The sequence below is a fragment of the Micromys minutus genome, assembly GCF_963924665.1.
Source record: "Micromys minutus genome assembly, chromosome: 10".
Classification (NCBI taxonomy): domain Eukaryota; kingdom Metazoa; phylum Chordata; class Mammalia; order Rodentia; family Muridae; genus Micromys; species Micromys minutus.
In genome coordinates, this window is record NC_137979.1 from 21,806,444 (window position 1) to 21,829,023 (window position 22,580).

Consider the following 22,580-nt stretch of genomic DNA (forward strand, 5'->3'; position numbering starts at 1 on the left):
ATGCCCTCGGATTCCTGCCCCCTCTGTTCTTGAGACTCAGTGAGAAGAAAAGGAAAAGATGGAGGGGGAGAGGAATCATTATCTGATCCTCGAAACTTGCTCTTAACAGATTTTGGGATGATCTTTAAGAGTGACTATTTACAATGTATGCTGTGGACTGGGAGTTAGGGATGGGGAGAGTCAGAGTAAAGGAAGAGAGGAAGGGCAAGAAAGGTCAATAGAAGTAGACCGTAAGATAAGGATTCTGGAGAAAGTGATTCATTAGGAAGCATTTGTATGCAGTTTCAAACCAAGTGTCATGTGGCGGTGAGATTGGGATCCTGTAGCTTTGTCTCAGCTCCACCAGGACACAGGGATAAGAACACAGACCGCACCCTAGAGCTCTTCCAATTAGGAAGAGGGTACCATACCCATCAGCCTTTGGCTAGCAGCTGTGGTTGGCAAGAGCATAAATCCTAAGCTGAGTTCTGTTCTCTGGGCACTTCACACATGTGTTTCACATGTGTGTTGGGCATGCACACATGCAGGCAAAACATTAATACACATGAAATAAAAAATAAATAAGTCTTAGAAAGAGAGAGGGGGAAGGGAATGACATTTGAAATGCAAAGGCAGAGAATATCCAATAAAATAATTTTTTAAAAAAAAGGAAGAGAGAGAAAGGGAGGTAGGAAGGAAGAAAAAGAGCTGGAAGAATGGGAGCCAGTGACCGTGTGAGGCAGTAACATTTCTCTTCCATGGATTCCTGCTCATGTCTCTCTCAGTGATGGGCTGTGACCATAAGCTAAACAAACCCTCACCTCCCAAGTTGCTTTTGGCCAGAGAGGTTTTGCCACAGCAACAGGAAGCAAACCAGGACATATTGCATTGGAGAGAAACAGTGGGGTGTGTTTATTCCATTTCGCCTGGAACTTGAAGCCCTCCATGAATGTTTGAAGACTTAAAATAAGACTTGTTGTGTGTTCAAAGTAGAAGTCTGGGTTAACCATACTTGAGCAGACAAAGTGGCTAAGGCAGGACTGTGAGCTAGAGGCCAGCCTGATCTATAAGCGAGACCCCAGAGAAACAAGGAATCTGCAAATGAATTTAAAATGAATTCATAATTGACACCTGTCTTAGTCACTGCTGTGGTTTGAATAGATAAGGCCCTGGGCGTCCATCTGAACCGAGGTGAAAGACATCCTCTGTGAAAACTTGTGGGGTCCTCTTGCCACCACCAACTGACTGTGTTCACAAATGGACATAATTCCTTGAATGTGAGCTGCAGATTTGGTGTAACCATCCTTTTCCTAGAATGGAACCATTATGATCACGGGCAGCCTTTCTAGTTCGAACTAGTAGAGAACAGGCTGGTTGACACCATGTTGGGTCCCCCTCCAGTTCCTGGTCATGTAGCAAAAGGAAAGAGGAAAGGGCTGGGATCTCACACAGCTCCATGACAAGGCCTCCCACTCAGCCGCCTCTACAGATTTCATTACCTCCCAATAGCAGCCATTTAGATCCAAACTATAGCTCTAACTAAAATACAGACTAGTCAGAATTTCGCAGAATAAATAAAACAACCCGGAGAGGGAAAACCACAAACATAAACAGGGAAATCATGAATAACTAAGTGGCAGGATGGAGGAAAAGAGATGCAGATGAACCCAGAGGGTTTTGTTGGTTTGTTTTTACTCAAGCAGTCGTTAATGAAAGGAGTGCGTTAGATGTCTCCACTCCTGCATCTTCTCCATCAATTGTTTCTTCCTTGTATTTGTCTTTCTGCTTCCCTACTTCCTTAGACTTGGATCTTCTTGCAGCCCTTGTCCTGCTTCAGCCTGGTGATACCCACCGTGCTGGGGTGGATGCTCACATGAACAGTTGTGCCATTAGCCTTCTCTCGCTGGACTTGTTAAGTGTAGATGACGTATTTCTTCCTGTACATTTGGACCGCGTTGCTTAGACTGAACATTATACTTATGCCCTATCTCTTTGGAAAGAAGGGAAGACATGATCTTCTGAATGGGAGAAGGTGCATGGATATGCCATTTGTGGGTCTTGCTTTGGAAGGGATGGAACTTTATTTTGGTGGCTGTGATCCAGCAATGGCGCCACGGCCAAGCATATTTCATGACTAGATGTGCAATATGGTCCTGACACATATCAATTCAGTAAAAACAAGTAAGTCTCAAAACAATAGCGCAGTTGAAATGGAAAACAATAACAATGACAAAAGAAAAAAACAAACAAACAGAAACACCTGAAAGTCTTTGCTTTTCAACATTCAGGTTCCATAAAGGGGCCATGTGCTGACAAGGGACATTGTGTGGGCTGAGCAGGCACGAACAGCAAGGCTGGGTGTTGCGTATTGTGGTGTTTGACTTACAGCTACTTCCTCCCGTCATCCACACTGCCTCTCGATGCTCTAGTGGGAACTGATCACCTATTCCACTACCCTCCTGCACAGAATTGATGCCTAATAAGACAAAATGCTCTTCCTCCTTAAGCCTTCTCTCCATGGCTGGTGAGGCCGTGGTTTCTATTCTTCTCTATCCTTCTGGATGAAGTGAGGCGTGTGGAGACGGAGCTTAGTGGCTAGGGTCCTCAGACTCAGGTGTTAGGAAGTCACGCTGGGTTTTGAATAGGAATAGTGAACGAACTCTTGTGTGGTGGCGTTCAATGACAGAGACACCGAAATTCTTGGAAAGTCATGGGCAGGAAGCAAATGGAGAGAAGAGGCATAGAAGAAGAAAACAGGCTGTCTCTCTGTGTTAATCCCCCTTCCCAACAAGTGAAAAATGAGGAAGTCATTGGAGGCTGAAAAAAGAGGAATGTGGGACGGTGGGCACGCCCTGGGGGATGGAAATGAATCCTGTCCTTCGCCCTCATGCTGACAACCCTCATTCACGCTCAAGTTTCAGTTCACCCCGTGTTGACTGTCAAAAGCGGAGAGATTTGGATGACCAAGACACGAAGGACTGGATGAGTACTGACACGTATGTGGCTTCTGCTTGGTCCCTCCCACACACCAAACCTCCGGAATATAGTTCTGCACCCTGGCTGAGTTCCTGCCTCTGCTCGCGGCTGCACAGGGAAGCCAAGAGTTACAGTCTTCACACTTCACACAGGTAACGGGGCCAGGGTTGCCAGGGAGACCAGTGGGATAGGGAGTGTGTAAGGGGATGCAAAGAGGGAAGGATTCTAGGCCTTGGGTAGAAGGAAGTATGCAGATATAGAAAGGGGCTTGTGTAAGTGTGCAAGATTTGGGTGCACACCGTCACTGGGCTTTAGTTTGGGTTTTGGTATCCACAATCCCAAATCAGACTAAGATTCATACTCAACATGTCTTTGGCCCAGTTCCCACCTGATTTTCTTCCTAAATGTATCCTTATTCCTAACCTTAGATGTTTGGAGATGTTCTAGACACAAACCATAGTTCTTAACTAAAATATACATGTGTGTGTAGGTATATGTACATGCATGTGTGTATATGAATTTGGAGGACAGAAAACAACCATGGTTGTGATTCCTCACGAGTTGTTTACTTATTTCACACACATGCATGTATGTGTGTGCAAGCGTGTGTGTGTGTGTGTGTACTGTATGCATGGTGTGCACCATGTGTGTGGGTGCACACCTGCATGCATATGTGTCGGGCAGAAGTTGGCACCAAGTATTTTTCTTTATCTCTCTCAACCTTACTTTTTAAGACACGTTCTCTCACAGAAGCTGAATCTCGTCATTTAAGTGAGTCCATCTGCTGGTGAGTTCTCATGATCTCTCTCTGCTCCATCCCCACAAACACCCCGGTCACAGGAGTGTGTCCCCAAACCCAGCCTTTACTTGGGTGCTAGGGACCCTAACCCGGTCCTCATGCTTGTTCAATGAGCTCTTTGTCTTCTAAGCCATCTCCCCGGCCCAGTTTTTGTTTGTTTGTTTGCTTTGCTTTGTCTTTTGAGTCAGGGTCTCTCATTGACCTGGAACTTGCTAATTAGGCTATGCTGGCCAGGCAGCAAGCTTCAGGGATCCAGATGTCTCTGCCTCCCCAGAGGTTTCTAGCATGACAGACACCATGCCTAGCTTTCTTTCTTTCTTTCTTTCTTTCTTTCTTTCTTTCTTTCTTTCTTTCTTTCCTTTCTTCCTTCCTTCCTTCCTTCCTTCTTCCCTCCCTCCCTCCCTCTCTCTCTCTTTCTTTTTCAAAACTTTATTTATTATTTAAATTATATGTACAGGTGTCTGTGTTTGGGTGTGTGCATTTGAGTGCAGGTGCCCTCAGAGGCCAGAGGAGTCAGATCTCTGCTGGAGTCCCAGGCTGCTGTGAGCTGCCCAATATGGGAGCTGGGAGCCAACTCAGGTTGCCTTCGAGAGCACCACATGCTCTTAACCACTGAGCCATCCCTCCAGCCCTATGCACAGCTGTTCTACATGGGTTCTGGGAATGGAACGTCAGTCCTCATGTCCACCTTGCAGATTGAGTGCTTCCCCCAGCGCTCTACTGCAGCCCTGGCCTCAGCTCCTACTTCCCGTTCCAATCCCAGATCCAAAATTAATCTTCATACAAGTCCTGCCCCAAAGTGCCCACACGTAGGTCTTAACTTCCAGTTTTATTGCAAGCTCAGGACCAGTTCCTTCTGTGGTATTGACTGGGCAACGATGCCAGTCTCAGAACGAGACTCGAGTTCAGCCTCATCTTAAACCCAACAGTAGCACCTTTTTTCTCTTTTAGGTCTTAACATTTAATTTTTATTTGCAAATACTCCAAAGAACAGTGTGGCTTTGTTCATTTAGAGTATTTAAAAAGACTTCTAAGTTAGTTATATTTTATATCTTTAACCCTAAACCATCATGAAAATTTAGCTATTTATTCTTCACACACACAAAAATATTAGAAGTATTTATAGGTGGCCATGAAAATATTACGAAAGTTTCTGAAGATGATGTATTCCAGATGGTCAAATTGGCTCTTGAAATATTGATAGATATTATTGAGAAAACAAAAGCAGGTTGTTGGGGCAGCAAAATGGCTTTTGGGTAAAGGTGCTTACTGCCTAGCCTAATGAGTTCTGCTTCTGGAAGCCACATTGTGGAAGGAGAGAACCAACTCAAATTTATTAGCCTCTGGCTTCTGTGTGTATATCACACTACACAAGTGCACAGATACACATGCCATAGATACAAACAAATGATTAAAAACCCGATTTCCTATCATTTTGAAACAATGGGTTAGACAAAAAACAGTTTCCCTTGTACTATAGTATCTTAAAACCCCCAGAATGGAAATGTGTCATGGGGCCTTTCAAGAGAGAGAGGTAGACACAGCAATATCAGGCTCCTCAAAGTAAACTGAAGAACGCCCTTCTTCACATGGCCTCTGGAAGTAGTGTTTGAGGGCATTTGTGTCTTCACACTGTGGTCAGGCAGGTCAGGCAAAGCATCCTGTGGTCCTAAGGAGACAGGATGCTATTGTCTTTCAAATACCTTCTCACTTTGGCTAATGCTGCATCATGAGACACAAAGTAGCACAGAGTTGAAAGTCCTTAGCTCCAATTTTACCTCCATCTTCAGCCCTAGGCTCCACTCCTCCTCAAAGGCTGATCCAGTTCTGACTTCATGTCTAGCCTCAGCGGCAAACTCACGCCCATATCCATCCTCACGACAACCTAGGCTCCTTCTCGACAGGAATATGGCAGCCGCAGTCCTGCCCTCAGCTCTAACATGCTTCTTGCCCTCTACTCAGACCGATACCCTAACTGAACCCTAGTCCCTCTGTTTCAGTTCTAACTGTCCCAGAAGCCTTGTGTTTGCCGAAACATGACAATGGCGTATGAAAACTTCCAGAACGTGGAGAGTGAGGAGAAAAACCAGGAGACGAGAAAAGGTAGCAAGAACAGAGGAATGGAGTCTCCAAAGTTTGCACTAAGTACGTCCATCATGGCTTGCAGTGCCGAGGCTCACCGTGCGCAGACCGGCTCACCGTGCGCCGACCGAGGCTCACCGTGCGCCGAGGCGCTCAGACACTCTGAGGGTTTATTACATTGCACGTACAAGGTCCTCAGAGAGACAGGGACAGGAAGACCAGAGTGACCTGGCTTCCTGTGCTCTGTGGGAGGGAATGGGAGGTGTGTAGTGTGTAGTTGGGTTTAGAGTAGCATACACAATCATGCAGAGGCTAAGGGTCTGATGGTGGCCTGGCTGTCCCCAGCTACCTCTGTGTCCTTTGTAGTAATCCTCCAGCTCTGACGTAGACCCTTACAGAGCGCTACTGCTGCTGTCTGTGTGTGTGTAAAGTCCACATTCCCATGTGCACATGAGCCCTGACGGGAGGAGAGGCTTCCGTGGATGAGCACTTGTGTGGTCCATGAGATGTGAGAGGCTGGAGCACCTCCAAGCCGATCTTTCTCAGACCCTCTCTCTTACAGCATCACCAGAGGCAAACGAGTACCTTTAGAAGGGTTCCTGGGGCCCACACCTCCTGAATCATTCACAACTCTGGCACAGTGGTTCTTAACCTTCCCAATGCTATGACCCATAAATACAGTTCTTTATGTGACGGTAACCCCTTAGTCATGATATTATTTTCACTGCTACTTCACAACTGTGGTTTTTGCTACTGTTGTAAAACTTAATGTATAAAACCGACATACATGATATGTAAACCCTGGGGAAGACTCATCCCACCTCCAATGGGATCAAAACCCATAGGCTAAGAGCCACTGCTCTACAACATTTAATCTGACACCCCTTCTCTTTCAGCAGCCCCTCCCCCCCAGTTCTTCCTGTGGAACATCCTCTCTTGGACCCGCCTCCTGCTGTTCTCTCTGGGCCTCAGCCTCCTGCTGCTGGTGGTTGTCTCTGTGATTGGATACCAAAGTGGGTTGTGGGAAGAGAGGAATCACAGGGTGTGTGGTGGGCGGGGCGGAGGGAGAGAACCTTAGCAGGGCAGTGATTGGTGCAGGTGGACAGCAGCGGGGGCCACGGTGAGCACAGGGGACAATGACTTGGGTTGGGTAATAGATGCAAGCACTGGTGGGGACACTGGTGGAGACATGGAGGATCCATGGTCAGACGGCTGCTGGCCATGTCACCTGTTACTGTGCTTGGGTCATCCAGTCGCATCGCCTCACCCCCTCAGCCTCGGTTTATGCATGCACAACGTTGGGTAACAACAGTGCCTGCCCACCGGGTCTCTGTGAGGCAGAGTGCCACTCTGTGTGCAGAGCCCTGCCTCGTGGACCTCAGTGGACCTGAGAAATCTTGGTTCTGATCATCCTGTCGTCCTCATCAGATTCCCAGTTCAGGGGGGACCTAAACGCCCTGAGAGCCACTTCAGACAACATCACCTCCAACACAAAGGCTGACTTTCAGACCCTGGCCTCCAGGAGTGAGTGGGCTGGGCCCTCACAGGGTTCTGGGCTGGAGTGGGAATGGGTAGGAAGGACAGTCCTGAGCTCCAGTTCCTTGTTCTGCAGGTGACAGCTTGCAAAAAGAGATCGATTCTCTGAAAGTGGAGGTGGATGATCACCGGCAGGAGCTGCAGGCAGGTGAGAGGCCCTGGTCTCTAGAATGTGCAGAAAGGCGTGGGTGACAACGGGTTCCTGGTGCTGAACTGTCCTTTTCCAGGCCGAGGCTTGAGCCAGAAGGTGGCTTCTCTGGAGAGCGCAGTGGAGAAGAAGGAGCAGGTTCTCAAAACAGGTGAGGCTGAGGTTCCCCAGTGCCCTGGCAGGCGGTGTGAGCATGCGCAGTGCGAGACTGGGCACTGAGAGGAGGTGTGAGCATGCGCAGTATGTGGAGCAGGTCCCAGACTGTCCTTGTGCAGGACATCTGAACACCAGCAACTCCCAGGCAGATGCCACATCTGGAGCACTGTTGTCACTCCCTCTGTGTGTCCAGATCTGTCTGAAATAACCGATCGTGTGCAACAGCTGGGGAAGGACTTGAAGACCCTGACATGCCAGCTGGCCAGCCTCAAGAACAATGGTGAGAAGGGCGATGGGTGTGGTTTGCTCTAGTTACTGGTGGACGGGGACACAATAGGCGTTGCCTCTGCTCGCCGTCCTTGCCTTGCTTCTCTTAGGCTCGGAAGTGGCCTGCTGCCCGCTTCACTGGATGGAGCACGAAGGCAGCTGCTACTGGTTCTCGCAGTCTGAGAAGTCATGGCCTGAAGCTGACAAGCACTGTGAGCTGGAGTCCTCTCACCTGGTGGTGGTCAACTCCCAGGAGGAGCAGGTGAGGCCTCGGTGGGCTCTTCTGCACGTTGTCTGTTAGACGGAGAAGTCATCTCTTCCTCATTTTCTTCCCATCAGAATTTTATTGAGAAACACAAGGGCCCTTTGCCCGCCTGGATGGGCCTAACGGACCAAAATGGACCCTGGCGATGGGTGGACGGGACAGACTTTGACACAGGATTCAAGTACGTGTGTTACCTACAGCTTGCTCCCCTCTCCCTTGGACTGTTTTACCTTTTCTGCATTCTTTGTGGTCCTGGGGATTAGGGAAGCTTCTGGTAACACGGCTAATGGAGAAATTCTGGAGCTCACAGCTCTTTGTTTTCAGGAATTGGAGGCCACTGCAGCCGGATAACTGGCAGGGACACGGGCTTGGAGGAGGTGAGGACTGTGCCCACTTCACCTACGATGGTCGCTGGAACGACGATGTCTGCCAGAGGCTTTACCGTTGGATCTGTGAGACAGAGCTGGGCAAAGGCAGATGACTCCACTCCCCAAAACTTAAAGCCTCACTTCCATAAGCCTCAGATACCTGGTGTTGGTAATCACTTGGTTCTGGCATCTCCACCATCTGGGGGTGTTTGTCCTAGTACTTTAACGGGTAGATAAAGGAAGGTATCTGAGGACTGTGGTGCAGTGTTTGAAAGGGGGGGTAGTTAGAATCCTGATGCTGTGTACAGTGTACAGCCTGTTATTGTCCGGTTATTTTTTTTTTTTTTACAGTAAAAATAGAGAAAAAGAGAGAAATGTACATTTCATGAGTTGTCTAGTCACTGGTGGTCAGGGACTCGTGGTGAGAACTGAATGAGTTTGGGCCAGATGATTCCGTTAGAAGCCCCACTGTGTTATTTATGGGGACATAAACTTGGCTTGGTCATTCTGTCATCTGAGTCTCTGATGTTACATAGGATTACTACTGGTGACTCTCTGTGGCACTGCCCACTGGGAACTGAACGACGTTGGCATTAAGGACTTCACAAGCACTGGGTTGGTCTTACTGGACTGCTATAGTCGTCACAAGAAACAAAAAGCATTCACAGACAGGTGAAGGGACAATAGACTTACAGCTCAGAACTCAATGACAACCAGGACCTCAGAAAAGAGGCACTGGCGTTAAGACTAAGGATCACAGCAAAGACAAGCCAGCTGGGGCCCACAATGCTTGGAGAACAAGTAGCAGACATAGACAAAGGATTTGCCCATAAGACCTCGGCTAGTTGTGAGAGAGGATGATGCTCTGAGCATGGTCAAAGGGTTAGAAATAAGCACAGAAATTTATCCTGAAAGATGCGGGGCAACAGATAATCCTCTTACCGTTTTCCTAAATAATTTTGGACGTAACAGAAAATCAAAATGAAAAATGTTACATGATTTAGACCTGAAATATGTGAGGGGCTGGAGGGATATCTCAGCAGCTAGGAGCACCGGCTGAGTTTGAAGGACCCAGGTTTGGTCCCCAGCACCGGCAAGTTGGCTCACAACCATCTGTAACGCCAGTTCCAGTGTATCTGATGCCTGCTTCTGACCTCCAAGGGCACCAGCACACATGCAGCCCACATCCACGCAGGAAAAATACTCATAAAATAAGCAAAGCTAAACATTCTTTTGGAAAGAAATAAAGTATGTGAGCATCTGAGGCGGCCCAGAGGAGAAAGCATGTGTTGCCATAACACATTGGTTAAAGATTAAGAGCGGCTTAGCTGGAATCAGCTGTGATCACACACAAGAAGCCTGACAAGGCTTTGGGGGCACATGCTTGGAATGTGGGCAGGTGGAACCGTGGCAATGTTGAATAGTTGAGGCCAGCCTAGTCTGAAAGTGAGATCCTGTCTCAAATCACCGGCTTCTCCCTTCCCTCAAAAAGCCTGAGAAAACTTTGGGGTACACGCTTCAGTAGAGCATTTACTTAGTATGTGGAAGGCCCTGGGCTCAAACTCTAGTTTTGAAAAACATTGGTGAGCTTAAAAAAAAAAAAAGAAAGAAAGAAAAAAGAAAAAAAAAAGGACTAGTGATCTGGCCGAAGGAAGAGTGGAGCCACAGAAAATAGTTTATGAATAAAATCATCATATAAATACAAATTAAGGGTAACATACTTAGGACAGCAGAGTTAGGGGCTGGAGGGGGGGAGGGCTCAGTGGTTAAGAGCACTGATTGCTCTTTCAGAGGGCCTGGGTTCAGTTCCCAGCAACCACGTGGCAGCTCACAACCACCCATAACTCCAGTTCTAGGGGATAAGTGCTTTCTTCTGATTCCCATGGGCATGAGGCATATGTGTGACACACACTCTCTCTCACATACACATACATATACATATATAGTGATATATTTGTGTGTGTATGTGTGTGTGCGCTCATATACGGTAAATTCCTTGGTAGCAGATATTGTAGAATTCTACAGAAACACACGGATCATGTGAAATTAAAAAAGGATCAAGCTAGGGCTGGAGAGATGGCTTAGTGGTTAAGAGTACTGACTGCTTTTCCAGAGGTCCTGAGTTCAATTCCCAGTTACCACATGGTGGCTCACAACCATCTGTAATAGGATTGGTTATTATGTAGAGGGAATTAGACCCCATTACAGATGGTTGTGAGCCACCATGTGGTTGCTGAGATTTGAACTCAGGACATCTGGGAGAGCTGTTAGTGCTCTTGACCACTGAGCCATCTCTCCAGCCCAGCCTTTCTTCACTCTTATTCAACACTTCAAGTCTTAGCCACAGTAATACAAGGAAAGAAAGAAATAAAGAGGTAGCAAATGGGAGAAAAAATGAGCTTAGATTCTCCTTAACTGCAGAGGACACGATCATATACACAAAGACACTGGGCTCTGTCATGTTCGGTGGTAATGCTTCAGGCCTGGAGGCTCTCTGGCCTGCCTAAGGACACAAGGCCTTGTGGTCCACTTTCAGCACCACAGAAATAAATAAACAACTCAATGAACACTCATCATAAAACTGTTAACAGTTTAATTAGCAGTTCAGTTCTCTTCTCCATATACTAAGAGTGAACATATGGCGAAAGAAATCAAGAAAACAATCCCATTCACAATATCTACCAAAAAAAAAAAAAAAAAAACCTCCTAAAGAATCAATATAACTGAGGAGGTAAATGACCCATATCGTGAGAGCTCTAAACACTGAGTTAAAAATCGAAGAATACACTAGGACATAGAGAGACACCCCGTGCTCATAGAACAACAGTATTAATACGAAAAAGAGCATGTTACCGAAAGCGAGCTACCTATTCAGTGTAACCCCTCTCAAAATTCCAGTGACATGAGGCTGGCAAGGTGGTGCCTCAGTGGGTAAAAGGTGGTTGCTGCAAAGGCTGATGACCTGAGTTCAATCCCCAGGATACATATGATGGAAGAAGAGGACTGACCTCCTCAAATTGTCCTCTGACTTCCACACATGTGCTATGGCATGCAACCCTCCTCCTAACAAATAAAACTGATAAAACTGTCATAGCCAGCCTTCACAGAAATAGAGCAAACTCTCCTAAGACTCATACGGAAACAGCAAAGGCTCTGTGATGAGCTAGGCATGATGACACACACCTTTAATCCCAGCACTTGTAAGGCAGAGGCAAGCAGATCTCTGTGAGTTGAAGGCCATCAACATAGTAAGTTCCAGAGCTACATAGATAGCCACTGTCCCCAAACCATCAACAATAAACAAACAAACAAACAAATTCAGGTCGAGCAAAGCATGGGCAAGCAAGCCAGCAAGCAGCATTTCTTCATGGCCTCTGCTTCAGTTCCTGCTCCCATGTTCCTGTCTTTAGTTCCTGCCCTGATTTCCCTCAGTGGCTGGAGCATGCAAGTTAAATAAACACTTTCCTCCTTAGGTTGTTTTTGGTCATGGTCTTTATCACAACAGCAGAAAGCAAACTAGGATAGATAGTGTGATCAAAGCGCATGTTACATGTTATACATGTTACAGAACATGAGCAGAGTAAGAACATGTAACATGAAATTGTTACAGAGTAAACTTAAAAGTTTTTTTTTAAAAATATAAGCTGGCAGCAGTCCCTTTCCCTTAAACTTCATGTGGGTAACTTGCTAGAAAGTGGCAATCACTCTAAGGAGCGATATTTTTTCCTAAATTATTTTTTTCTGAAAATTTCCTCCCAGATCCACCTGCCCAGAGGCGTGCCTCTTAGTTGTTTCCAGATACCATCAAGTTGACAAGATCAACTATTACAGCACCCAAGGAAATTTACCTTCTTTAACATATAGTGTTGAGAAAACTGGATATCTATAGAAGACAAAAAATGAGGTCCCCATCTTTCTTTCTGTACAAAAATCTACTCAAAGTAGATCAAAGGCTTTAATGTAAAACGTGAACCTTTGAACGTACGAGAGAAGAACACAGCAAGGTATGAGGGAACTTCCTAAAAAGGATGCTAACAGCCCAGGAAAGAATAGGAAGAGCTAATAAAATGAGATCCATGAAATTCAAAGGATTTAGTGTAGCAAAGGAAACTATTATTAAATTGAAAAGTTGGCTCTGGAATGTGGGAGAAGAGTTGTCAGCGATTCATCTTCCTGGAGATTAATATCCAGCATATAGAGAGAACTCAAAAGTACACATTGAAGGAAAACAGCCCAACCAATACACAGCTGGGTGAATCAGTTTTCCAAATAAGAAGTACAGACGGCCAATAAATGTATGGAGAATGTTTTAGCATCCTCTAAGGCAAAACTGCTCTGAGATTCCCTCTCGGTCCAGTCAGAATGGCAAATGCTAGTGAGGATGTAATGCAACATCTTATTCATGATTGGTGAGTGTGGTGGTTTGAATTTGCTTGGCCCAGGAAGTGGCACTATTAGGAGATGTGGCCTTTAGGAGTGGATGTGGTCTTGTTGAAGGAAATATGTCACTGTGGGGCTGGGCTTTGAGACCCTCCTCCTAGCCATGCGGGAGACAGTCTTCTGTTGGCTTTCAGAATAAGATGTGGAATTCTCAGCTCCTCTAGCCTTATGCCTGCCTGGGTGTTGCCATGCTTTCTGCCATGATGATAATGGACTGAACCTAAGAACCTGTAAGCCAGCCCCAATTAAATGTTTTTATAGGAGTTGCTGTGGTCACGGTGCCTCTTTACAGCAATGGAAACCCTAAGACAGTGGGAATGTGATATAGATAATGTGACCACTGAAACCATTGGGGAAGTTTCTAAACAATCACACTGAGAGGTCCCATGTGATCCAGACTACTGGGTACGTACTTGAAAGCATTCTAAGTTGGCATGTAACAGAGACCCTTGTGCAACAGCATTTGTGGTGGTACAACAGCCAAAGTATAGCGTCCATCAAAAATGAGTACATAAGAAATATGTTAGAGGCTCACTTGTTCTCCAGCATGTAGTGCTAATGGGCGCTGGCTGAACCTAAGATATGGAGTCTCCTGGAAACGTTTCCAGCCACTACAGGCAAGCTCTTAATTCGGATAATAGGACCACAGCCCTGTCTTCCCCCCTTTTGTTTCTGTCTATGAAACCAGGACTTACATCATCATATACATCTAACATGATGCACCAACTCACTATAGGCTTCAGAGTAAAGGGGGAAAGCAACCATGACTGAAAGCTTCACAATGGTGAGACAAACAAGCTGTTCCCCTTCTTAAGTGTTACAGTAGTACAATGCCAAGCTTACTTTTTATTTACTTACTTCTTAACGATTTATTTTATTTTATGTCTGTGGGTGTTTTTCCTGCATAGATGTCTGTGCACTACATTCATTCAATGCCCACAGAAGCCAGAAGAGGATGCCAGAGTCCCAGAGTTAGAGATAGTTGTGAGCTGCCATGTGGTTGCTGTGACTAGAACCTGTCACCTCTGGAAGAGCAGTCAATGTGCTTAACCACTGAGCCATCTCTCCAGCCCTAACTTTCTTCTTTGTGCTATAAACAGTGGTATGTTTGTCTAAAAATTTCTGTATCACAAGCTTTGATGTGCCATTCTTTTATTTATCTTATTTCAGAATAATCTCTTAATGTCTCTCGAGACTCTCTGGTCTGCACGTTCTTTAAGGACACATAATTTAATTTAGTCTTGATTTCCAGCTTAATTCCATTAATGTCTGAAGACACTCTGTTTTAGTCAGGTTCTCCAGAACCAACAAAATGATATCTCCATATTAAGCCAGGATTTATTAGAATGGCTTACAGGCTGTGGTCCCTGCAGTCTTCTGTCTCCTGACAGAAAGGTCAAGAACCCAACCGTTGTTCACACAAGGCCCATGTTCTCCGAAGTCCCGATCTAGGAGCCCTGGAGGATTCTTAGAGAACAGCTGGTCTTCTCTCTCTCTCTTGGTTGGAACCCCAAATAAGTAGGTTCTAATACCAGCAGAGGAATGCCTTAGCATCCATCCTCCGGTGCATGAACTTACCAGTGAGGTAAGCAGGCAAGAAGCAGACACTCCCTTCCTCCATGTCCTTTAATGTGGGCTGCCCAAGATGGTGTGGCCCAGATTTAGGCTGGACCTTCCCAACTCAATGACCCAATCCTTACAGGCTTGGGTGTTAATTGCTGCCAGATGTAGTCAAGTTGACCCCAAGCTCAGCCATCACACCTACAGCTATAGTTTCCTTCGCCTTGTGGAGGTCTGGTTTTTGGTCCATGACAGCGTATAGATGTGGTGAAGTTGCATGTGGACTTGAAAACACTGTGCATTCTGCTTCACAGTCAGTCAGCCCTGGCTTGTTGAAGACATTTTTCAATTCCTTTATTTGTTTGCAGACATACTGTCCATACAGTCTATGTATTACCCCAGAAGACTGTTGATATTTCCACCAGAGTAGTGGCTTTGTCTCCTTTCTGTCCTGACAGTTTGTGAAAAGGCTGCCATTAGGAACTAGTCTACATTAAGAACTCTTTTTTGTCTTGTTAAATTAATTATTTTAAAATTAATAATCATTGTTATTAGTGTGTGGAGGCATACGTAGAGGTCAGAGGATAACTTTCAGGAGCTGTGTCTGTTCTCTTTCCACTATGGCTCTGGCCATCGAGTTCAGGTTGCCAGGCTTGCTCAAAAGGTTTTCTTTATGTTTTTTGTTTTTTAAACCTGCCAAGCCATCTCTCTGGCCCTAAGTTGTCATTTTGATTATTATATATTGTTCGTTGTTTGCTTCATAACTAAACCTACTCTGAACCGTACCGTGATATTATTCTAGCCACTCTGGCTTCTTTTGACTGGTGTTTGCTGAGCCAGTTTCCTGACACATTTACTTTCTACTTATATTTGAAGTCTTCCAGACAGCACGTAACAATTTTAAAAACTTCCTAATAATCTCTGAATTTTAATTTTTGCTGAATGGGCAACAACATATATTGCAAGTTCAGATCTAAGCAGGCTTTCCTTTCTCTTTCTTTCTTTCTTTCTTTTCTTTCTTTCTTTGTCTCTCTTTCTTTATTTGCTTTCTCTCTTTCTTTTTCTTTTGTTTTAGTAAGTGAAGCTTTTTTTAAAAAATGTATTTTATTGGATATATTTTATTTACATTTTAAATTTTATCCCCTTTCCCGGTTTCCCCTCCATAAACCCCATCCCTTCCCTCCTCCCCCTGCTTCTATGAGGGTGCTCCCTCACACACACACACACACACACACACACACACACACACACACACACACACACACACACCCTCTCCTGCCTCTCTGCCCTGACGTTCCCCTACACTGAGGCATCAAACCTTGATAGGACCAAGGGCGTCTCTTCCCATTGATGCCCAACAAAACCATCCTCTGCTACACATGCAGCTGGAGCCATGCGTCCGTCTGTATGTGCTCTTTAGATAGTGGTTTAGTCCCTGGGAGCTCTGGTTGGTTGGTATTATTGTTCTTATGGGGTTGCAAACCCCTTTAGCTCCTTCAGTCGTTTCTCTAACTCCTCCATTGGGGACCCCATTCTCAGTTCAGTAGTTGGCTGTGAGCATCCATCTCTGTATTTGTCATGATCTGGCAGAGCCTCTCAGGAGGAAGCTATGTCAGGCTCTTGTCAGCATGCACTTCTTGGTATCTGCAATATTGCCTGGGTTTGGTGGCTGTATATGGGCTGGATCCCCAGGTAGGGCAGTCTCTGCTTCAAACTTTGTTTCTGTATGTCCTCCTGTGAATATTTTTGTTTCCCCTTCTAAGAAGGACAGAAGCACCTGCACTTTGACCTTCCTTCTTCTTGAGTTTCACGTGATCTGTGATTTGTATCTTGGGTAATCCGAGCTTTTGGGCTAATATCTACTTAACAGTGAGTGCATACCATGTGTTTTCTTTTGTGATTGTGTTACCTCACTCAGGATGATATTTTCTAGTTCCATCTATTTGTCTAAGAATTTCATGAAGTCATTGTTTTTAATAGTTGAGTAAGTACTCAGTTATGTAAATGTACCATATTTTCTGTATCCAATCTTCTGTTGAAGGACATCTGGACTCTTTCCAGCTTCTGACTATTATAAATAAATTATAAATAAATATTATAAATAAAGCTGCTATGAACATAATGGAGAATGTGTTCTTGTTTTATGTTGGAACATATTTTGGGTATGTACCCCGGCATGGTATAGCTGGGTCCTCAGGTAGTACTACTTTTTAAGAAAATATTTATTTATTGCATGTATGTGAGTACACTGTCACTGTCTTCAGACAGTACCGGATCCCATTACAGATGGTTGTGAGCCACCATGTGGTTGCTGGGAATTGAACTCAGGATCTTTGGTAGAGCAGTTGGTACTCTTAACTGCCGAGCCAGGCTTTCTAGGCAGGCTTTCTATGGGGAAGGTTAGCCTTTGGATTGAGGAGGCAGATGATTTTACCTCGGTGTGATCTAGGATAGTTCTTGGTATGAGAAGTTTATTGTGATATTTCAGGTCTCATGGGTAACACACCTTTGTCTCGTGTCTGGTTGTTTTGGGTGTTCATATATATTGTATGTCTACATGGACCATGCTGACCTAATAAGAAATGAGCACTCATTTATCAAGGAAAGTGGCCCAAGTGTTAAAGGAATTATCAAGATGGAAAGCAATCATTTATTACTAGCTGGTAGCATTATCTGTATTTTTTTAAAAAATAGATCACCATAATTTTTTATAATTAATTTTTGGCAAGTGCATATATAAATACAGTATTTATATCATTTCTCCCCTCTCCCCTCCCCCTCCAATTCTTCCCACATTCCCCCAACTCACTCTCAAATTCATAACCTCTTCTTGAATTATTGTTTCATATATATGTATTAAAATATATGTATATATACACATATGCATACATGTATGTATGTATGTATGTATGTATGTATAAAGACATCCAGATAGGTCTACTTACTGCTGCTCATGTGTGTATTCGCGATGACTGCTTGGGATTAGATAACCTATCAAGGGGCTTGTCTCTCTAGAAGCCAGATTCTCCCTCTCTGAGTAGTCACAGTGGTTGTGGTTTTCCATCTAGGAGTAGCCTTTTGAGATTTCCACCATCCTCTTAGCATGCCAGTTGGGGTTCTGAAAGTCCTGCTTAGGTGAGCATATTGTTGAGATTTCATGGGTGTAGCTTCCCTGCGTCACACATAGATGGCGCTATCTTGAAGCAGACGTCCTGGTCCTCTGGCTCACACAACCTTTTTGGCCCCTTCTGTGCTGTTCTCTGAGCCTTAGGTGTGGTGTTATGTTGTAGATGTATAAACTAAGATTGGACACCCCATGGTCAATTTCTCTGCATTTTTGTGACAGGGCAAGACGGTGCAGAGGTTCTCCATCTTGTATTCTTGCTGAAGCCATGTCAGTTTAACCAGAATCTGATGTCCCTGATGGGGAAAGCAGTGGGAAATTACCCAGCTCTGCTCTAGAATGCCAGGTCAAGATGCCCTAGTGTACCTACCTTAGGTTCTGTTATACTGCCTGCTTGGGCAAGCCTTCTCCTCCAGCTAACTGCTTATCTCAGCTTCCATCAAAATGCTTGCTCCCCGAAACACCAAGACCCCCTGCCTCAGCTTCTGCTGCAACTGCCTAGTGAGATGTTGGGACATGGCTTCTGCCTTCGAAAACTCTGTGCTCTGTACACTCAAGGATACACTTGGGACCCCAGATACCCAAGTCTAGTTCCAGCTGGTTGGAATAAAGATTCCCAATTGACTATAATCTGTGAGTAGTCATCTCTGGTGGACTCCCCATAACATTTAAAAAAGTTGTGAATTTCTGTAACTATCTTTGTCTACTGAAATAAATAAATAAGAAAATAGAAAAAGAAAGGAAGCTTTGTGGTAAGGAGTGAGAGATACACTTATCTATTGGCATAAGGATAGGTATTTAAAATGCAGTTAGGGGCTGGAGAGATCGCTCAGTGGTTAAGAACACTGGTTGCTCTTCCTGAGGTCCTGAGTTCAATTCCCAGCAACCACATGGTGGCTCACAACCACCTGTAATGGGGTCTGATGTCTTCTTCTGGTGTGTCTGAAAACAGTGACAGTGTACTCACATACATAAAATAAATAAATCTTTAAAATGCAGTTAGGATTTACACTGATTGAGGGAAGTGGCAATAGTATGTTTTCCTCTAGGATCCAGGACCTCATTGCTCAGAAGCAGTGAGCTAGATCTCCAATACCAGGTTTGATTTGCCTCCTACTGAGTGGGCCTTAGGTTGGTTACAGCCAAGATATTGAACTCTTGGGAATATTTTGCCAACCTTGTAATTGTTGTTATCCATAGGTTTTGCACCTGGGTATTACTGTTGTCTGCTTCTCTCCCTTGGCAGCTTGCATAGCACCTTCAGATACTATGGGGGCTAGCACTCGGGGAGGAGGCTTCAAGGTCTCTTCCTCCTGTGTCTGATGTGTGTGGTGTCTTCAGTAATAGAATCTTTCCTTCAAGTTTTGGGAGGCAACCAAAGGCAATAGCAACAGCCTGAATTATTTGGGAGCTTCTTGGATTCTTCACTGATAACTCAAAGGGAGATTTCTCATGCCGGGCACTGGGGTTTTTGTTAGATACTCTAGGAGGTATCATTTTACCAAGTAATGTAACTTCACTCAAAACACATACATGTGTGTGCATATGCACATGCACATATATTTACAGGGTGTTAAACTTTGTCTATATATTTAAGTAAACATAAAAATTATTTGTGTTTATGGTTTTTTAAAAAAATTATGTTTTTTAAAAGATTTATTTATGTTATGTATATGAGCACACTGTAGCTGTCAGACACACCAGAAGAAGAAGACATCAGATCTCATTACAGATGGTTGTGAGCCACCATGTGGTTGCTGGGAATTGAACTCAGGACCTCTGGAAGAGCAGTCAGTGCTCTTAACCACTGAGCCACCTCTCCAGCCCAAATGTGTGTTTGTTTGTTTGTTTGTTTTATGAGTGCTTTGTCTTTATACACACCAGGAGGGAATCAAATCCCATTGCAGTGTGTTTACTGGGAATTGAACCCTGGACCTCTGGAAGAGTAGCCAGTGCTCTTAACCGCTGAGCCATCTCTCCAGGCCCTCATTTATTTATTTATTTATTTTTTTATGTATATGAGAACACTGTAGCTAGCTGTCTTCAGACACGCCAGAAAAGACATAAGACCCCCATTACAGATGGTTGTGAACCACCATGTAGTTGCTGGGAATTTGAAAGGATAAAAAAGTATAGCCTAACCCCTCCAAGGACTCCACGCTAAAGGAGCCTTAACCCCTGCGCCTAAGAACCCCTAAATAACTCAAATTCCAGACCCTGCTCTCTGCCAGTAAGTAGATATAAGGTCACACTTTGCAGTTCTGGAGCCTGCTTTCTGTATGAAACTGGGTGAAAGGGCGTAGGACAGGCCCTTGGATACGAGAGCCGGGCCTAGTAAGTTAACAGGAGATAAGCTGACTTATCGCTTATCTGGCTTTTGCAAACTGCTTGCACCATAGAAAACCCCCCGCCCTAGTGACTTATCCAGAGTGCCATTGTCACCCCCACCTAGGAGACCAAGCAAATACAGACCTCCAAGATTAGGGAACTGATTGGTCCATGGAACTAAGGCTTAGATAGTTTAATGTGATTGGTCCATGAAGCGCGGGCTTAGATGATTTAAAATGATTGGTTTGTGATTCGCGGGCTTTGCCATGATTGGTTTGTGATTCGCGGGCTTTGCCATGATTGGTTTGTGATTCGCGGACTTTGCCATGATTGGTTTGTGATTTGCGGGCCTTGTGAACACTATAAAAGCTGTCCCGATCCTGCGCTTGGGGTCCGCAGTCCTCTACCCCTGTGTGGTGTACGACTGTGGGCCCTGGAGCGCTTGGAATAAAAATCCTCTTGCAGTTTGCATCAGGACCGCTTCTCGTGAGTGATTTGGGGTGTTGCCTTTCCTAGAACAGAGCGTGAGGGTCCTCACTTTAAGGATCTAAAAAAATTGAACGCAGGACCTCTGGAAAGGCAGTCAGTGCTCTTAACCACTGAACCATCTTTCCAGTTCTCTCTATGGTTTTAAAAACAGTTTTGTCTCTCCCCCTTCCCTTCCTCTCTATTGCCCTCCCTCACTCCTTTTCAGTCAACTCTCAACCCTGGCTTTCTCCATTTCCCCTTCACAGCACCTGTGTCCTACTCTCCTCTCTTTAATCTGTTCCTGACTTCTGTGGTTAGTCCAGGCTATAGACTCACATGTGCAGACTTGTAACTGGGATCCATAAATCAGAAAAAAATGTGACATTTGCCTTTTTGGGTCTGGGTTTCTCATTCAATACAATATTTTCTCAGTTCATTGACTTATCCAAAGTTTGTAATTTCATTTTTCTTTACAGCTTAATAGTATTACATAGTATATATGTCCCACAATGTCTGTCCATCCTTCGGCTGAAGGGCATTTAGGCTGTTTCTGTTTCCCGGCCATTGCAAATTCAACAGCAGTGGACGTATAACAGAACAAGCATCCATGAAGTAGGATGTGTGTGCCTTTGGGCATGTACCAGGGAGTGTTTCAGCTTTGCAGAAATTCTCTACAGAGATTTCCAGAGTGGCTGCAAAAGCTTGCAATTTCACCAGCAGTGAGGTTGCGTTTAACATTATAGAGCGGTTGCTGAAGCAGGAGTCCCTTAAACTGTGAGGCCAGGGCCTATGAGATAATTTAGTGGACAGAGGCACTTGTAGCTAAGCCTGATGACCTGGGTCCAGTCTCTGGGATTCACCAGGTGCAAGGAGAGAACCAACGCCTGCAAGTTGTCAGCTGATTTCTACACTGCAGACCTGTGGCACACATGAGCGTGCACACAAGTGCACATCCCTCCCACTCCTAAGTAAAAGGACATGAAGACAGAGAGATCCCTCCGTGGGCCCTGGCAGTGGAGATTTGGGGAGCGGATCCTGAATGGTTTCTGAATTATGTTGTTTCCCTTTTCTTCCTGGTTGGTAAGCCTTCTGGCTTCCCAAATTTCCTGTTGTTATAGCTCCCTTCCCATAAGATGGTATGTCTACAATAAGACAGGTAAAGCCCCCTAGGAAATTCCATCAAAAAACAGCTAGACAAGTGAGCATGCACAGAACATTAAGACTGTAACATCAGCCCAGATGTACACAGACGATACATGTGACTAAGGCAGTTTTGACAGAGGCAGTGACTTAAATTTGTTGGTAAATGAGAATTGCTAATATTTATCATTTCCTGGGTTGTTGTTGTATCTTTTTCATAAAAGCATGAGCTAAACAGATATGTTCTAAGCCGCTTGGTGCACTTGAGTCTGTCGAAGGTGTCAAAACTTTAATTAGTATGTGTAATTATAAATGTACAGCGGCACAGGAAGGAAGCTAAAGCTGTAGTTTGGTGAAGAAATCAGGAGAAGCATATAGCATTTTCATTGAAAAGGGGAAGGATTTTTATGAAGAATTTCAAATTTTAAAGGAAGGAAACAGACCAGGAAGGAAGGAGAAGGTGGGAAGAGACATGGTAACAAGGTTCTGGGTATGGTGGTTTCATTTTCAAAGTCAGAAAGAGAATGCTTAAGAATCAGAAAGGGCTAGGCATGGTGGTTCATGTCTTTAAATCCAGCACTTTCGAGGCACAGACAAGTTGATCTCTGTGAGTTCAAGGCCAGCCTTGTGGACATATGGAGTTCCAGGCCAGTGAGACCCTGTTTCAAAACAGCAACAATCAGAAAGGGTTTGGGAATGTAAGGGTTTTGTTCCTATACTGGAAAAAGATAGAAATCAGATGGTTCAAATGAAGATGTAGACAAATAATGAAGGGTGCATTCAGCAGAAAGAAAATGGTATATAATTAAGTTAGAAAAACTAAAGAGATTACAAATTAAAAAAAAAAAAACTTGTGGGGCTGGAGAGATGGCTCAGTGGTTAAGAACACGAGCTGCTCTTCCAGAGGACCAGGGTTCAATTCCCAGCAACCACACAGCAGCTCA

General features: G+C 44.8%; 1 protein-coding gene across 3 annotated transcripts; it reads left to right on the plus strand.

The window, feature by feature from the left end:
* The first annotated feature begins 3,043 nt into the window (after window positions 1-3,043).
* LOC308426694 (C-type lectin domain family 10 member A-like) lies at window positions 3,044-8,900 on the plus strand. 3 transcript variants are annotated; one of them, XM_080924582.1, is made up of 11 exons: window positions 3,044-3,107; window positions 3,690-3,742; window positions 5,755-5,899; window positions 6,733-6,849; window positions 7,265-7,360; window positions 7,449-7,520; window positions 7,600-7,671; window positions 7,870-7,956; window positions 8,054-8,205; window positions 8,283-8,389; window positions 8,533-8,900. In XM_080924582.1, the coding sequence occupies exons 3-11, from the start codon at window positions 5,791-5,793 to the stop codon at window positions 8,687-8,689; spliced, it is 969 nt and encodes a 322-aa protein (XP_080780708.1). In that variant the 5' UTR covers window positions 3,044-3,107; window positions 3,690-3,742; window positions 5,755-5,790; the 3' UTR covers window positions 8,690-8,900. The 3 variants fall into 3 exon arrangements, with proteins under 3 accessions (XP_080780708.1, XP_080780709.1, XP_080780710.1); XM_080924583.1 differs by having other exon boundaries at window positions 6,736-6,849; XM_080924584.1 differs by lacking the exon at window positions 6,733-6,849.
* Window positions 8,901-22,580: the final 13,680 nt, after the last annotated feature.